At 50.4% G+C, this 3,214-nt stretch overlaps 1 protein-coding gene across 1 annotated transcript in view; it reads left to right on the top strand.

Moving 5' to 3' along the window:
• Nucleotides 1-3,214, top strand: part of LOC103396925 (adipocyte enhancer-binding protein 1-like) — a 27,052-nt gene that overhangs the window by 19,203 nt on the left and 4,635 nt on the right. Inside the window, exons 17-20 of the mRNA XM_025052913.1 lie at nt 6-331; nt 444-583; nt 745-844; nt 946-1,112. Of these exons, the coding sequence (XP_024908681.1) occupies nt 6-331; nt 444-583; nt 745-844; nt 946-1,112 (733 nt within the window). The remainder of the gene's footprint in view (nt 1-5; nt 332-443; nt 584-744; nt 845-945; nt 1,113-3,214) is intronic.

Raw genomic sequence — 3,214 nt, 5'->3', positions numbered from 1 at the left:
TCCGGCCGCGGCTACGACGGTGGCGGCGGCGGCGGCTACAACCATGGCTACGATGATCGTGGCTACGACCATACTTACAACCAGGGTCACAGCGAAGGTTACGGCCACAGGGAGGAAGACGAAGACGACAGAGGAAGAAGCGCCGGGTATCAGTACTCGGAACCCGACAAACCTCGGGCTGTCGCGGACGAGTCCCTCTTCAGGTGGCTGGCCGTGTCCTACGCGTTCACACACATGTCCATGACGCGCAACTTCCACGGCTCCTGCCACGGAGACATTTCGGGCGCGGGGCACGGCATCGTCAACCGCGCCAAGTGGAAGCCAGTGACAGGCTGAGTGAAGGAAATGTTGAATCAGTTGCATGGGTTAACACCACCCCTGGTGGACAATGCGTGTACTGCACCTCCTGAGCCCACGTTTGTGCGTGCCTCGTGTTTCCCCAGGTATGAACGACTTCAGCTACCTGCACACCAACTGTTTTGAACTCTCCGTATTCCTGGGCTGCGACAAGTTCCCTCATGAGAGCGAGTTGGCGCAGGAGTGGGAGAGGAACCGGGAGGCCATGCTCATCTTCATGGAGCAGGTCGGTTACACACACACACATATATACTCACAGGTCACGTGACGGTATCGATCTAACGAACTGTACTAGAGTTCCGAGACAGACGTTCCGACGTCAAAGATGTCGGATTTGCGATGCATCTGTTAGTCAGACCGACTCAAGGTTCCACCTGCTTTGCCTAGGTGCACCGTGGCATCAGGGGCATCGTGAAGGACCAGCAGGGGAACCCCATCGCAAATGCCACAGTGTCGGTCGAAGGGGTAAATCACGACGTCACCACAGGTGAAAGACTGGCACTCGTCCTCTTCCCTAGTCTGATCAGGTTGACGTTGTTGCTTTTATTTTGAAAACCAAATGTGTGTCTCCTCCTCCTCACGCTGCAGCTTCAACTGGGGACTTCTGGAGGCTGTTGAACCCAGGGGAGTACCGAGTGACGGCTCGAGCTGAGGGCTTCTCCCCCGTGACCAAAGTCTGCGTGGTGGGGTACCAGTCTGGAGCCACCACCTGCAGCTTTAACCTGGCCAAGTCCAACTGGGACCGCATTAAACAGGTGACACGCAGTCGGCCTGAGCAGAACGGGCCGTGACAAATAAATGTTGGAACTAAAAAGTTGGCTTTGACAACAGCCCTAGTCACTGAGAAAGTTAGAGTCACAGTCTGTATATATACACACACAAACATATATACACATATATATACATATATATGTCCATCCATCCATCCATCCATCCATTTTCATCCGCTTATCCGTTACCGGGTCGCGGGGGCAGCAGTCGCCACCCAAATCACATTGCACCATAACAACCCCTCAAACCTTCCTGCGGGTGGTGAGTCCACTGGAAGGTATTAACCGCCCTAACCGGGATTCGAACTTGTCCAGGAGGTGAACCCTGGGGTTCCACACCAATGACAGAGACATTGCCTCTGGGCCAAAGCGCCACGCATCGTAAACAATTGAGACATTTTTAAAAATACATGAACATGTACAATGAACAAAGCAAACCACACCAACCTGAGTCGTGCTGCACAGACAAGAGACCAAGTGCTGATTTGAGGTCCGTATTTTGCAGTCTGTCAGGATCCTAGGTTTGAATAAAGTAGGCCATTTTGTCAAAAATCCAAACATCATCTTGGTCAATCTACAGAATAACACACATTTTTATACTTATGCTACATTAGAGTGTATAGTTTAAGTGACAATTCATTTAAAGCGTTGGGTACATTGTGGTCATAAAGGGATGGACATGGTCAGCAACAATACTCAGGTAGGCTGTGGCATTGCAACGATGCTCAATTGGTACCAAGGGGCCCAAAGAGTGCCAAGAAAATATTCCCCACACCATTACACCACCACCACCAGCCTGAACCGTTGATACAAGGCAGGATGGATCCATGCTTTCATGTTGTCGAACGCCAAATTCTGAGCCTACCATCCGAATGTCGCAGCAGAAATCGAGACTCATCAGACCAGGCAACGTTTTTCCAATCTTCTATTGTCCAATTTCGATGAGCTTGTGCAAATTGTAGCCTCAGTTTCCTGTTCTTAGCTGAAAGGAGTGGCACCCGGTGTGGTCTTCTGCTGCTGTAGCCCATCTGCCTCAAAGTTGGACGTACTGTGCGTTCAGAGATGCTCTTCTGCCTACCTTGGTTGTAACGGGTGGTTATTTGAGTCACTGTTGCCTTTCTATCAGCTCGAACCAGTCTGGCCATTCTCCTCTGACCTCTGGCATCAACAAGGCATTTCCGCCCACAGAACTGCCGCTCACTGGATATTTTTTCTTTTTCGGACCATTCTCTGTAAACCCTAGAGATGGTTGTGCGTGAAAATCCCAGTAGATCAGCAGTTTCTGAAATACTCAGACCAGCCCTTCTGGCACCAACAACCATGCCACGTTCAAAGTCACTCAAATCACCTTTCTTCCCCATACTGATGCTCGGTTTGAACTGCAGGAGATTGTCTTGACCATGTCTGCATGCCTAAATGCACTGAGTTGCCGCCATGTGATTGGCTGATTAGAAATTAAGTGTTAACGAGCAGTTGGACAGGTGTACCTAATAAAGTGGCCGGTGAGTGTATATGTATATATGTAAAAATACATACATGTATATATGTACATATATACATACATGTATATATGTACATATATACACATATACACGCATACTTATATATACACACACAGAGTCTAAGTCTAAGGGACTGAGAGCGGACGCTGGCATGCATGTTGCCGCTGCTCTCCGGCCGTTTGAGCTCATTCCCCTCCTTCTTAGTGTTTTCTCGGCTTTCACACCATCACTACCGACTTGCTTTCATGGAATTGTGCTACACCTAATCGGTTCCATTGTCCTAATATATCCTGCTGTAACTCCAGCACTTTTGTTTGCAAGTGCTCGGGCTAACGCCGGTAGCAAATGCAGGCCGGCTACTTCGATTCCGGCTCTCTTTCCTCGCCTTGTGACACTGCAGCCTCCCCGGTTTGCCCTCTCCCGGGATCTCCTGTCTTTCTGCCATTATCCAGTGGCAGGATTACTCCATTACTCCACTATTCTGTCGCTGATCTCCTGCGGATCCGGTTAAATGCACCGTTCCCTCCTCCCCCGGCGCTGCAGCACCACCCGGACACCACCCCCCACCCCCGCGCCCGCCACACA

The sequence above is a fragment of the Cynoglossus semilaevis genome, chromosome W, assembly GCF_000523025.1.
Source record: "Cynoglossus semilaevis isolate Cse_v1.0 chromosome W, Cse_v1.0, whole genome shotgun sequence".
Classification (NCBI taxonomy): Eukaryota; Metazoa; Chordata; class Actinopteri; order Pleuronectiformes; family Cynoglossidae; genus Cynoglossus; species Cynoglossus semilaevis.
The sequence above is the reverse complement of the archived record's forward strand: the minus strand, read 5'-3'. Positions and strand labels throughout refer to the sequence as shown.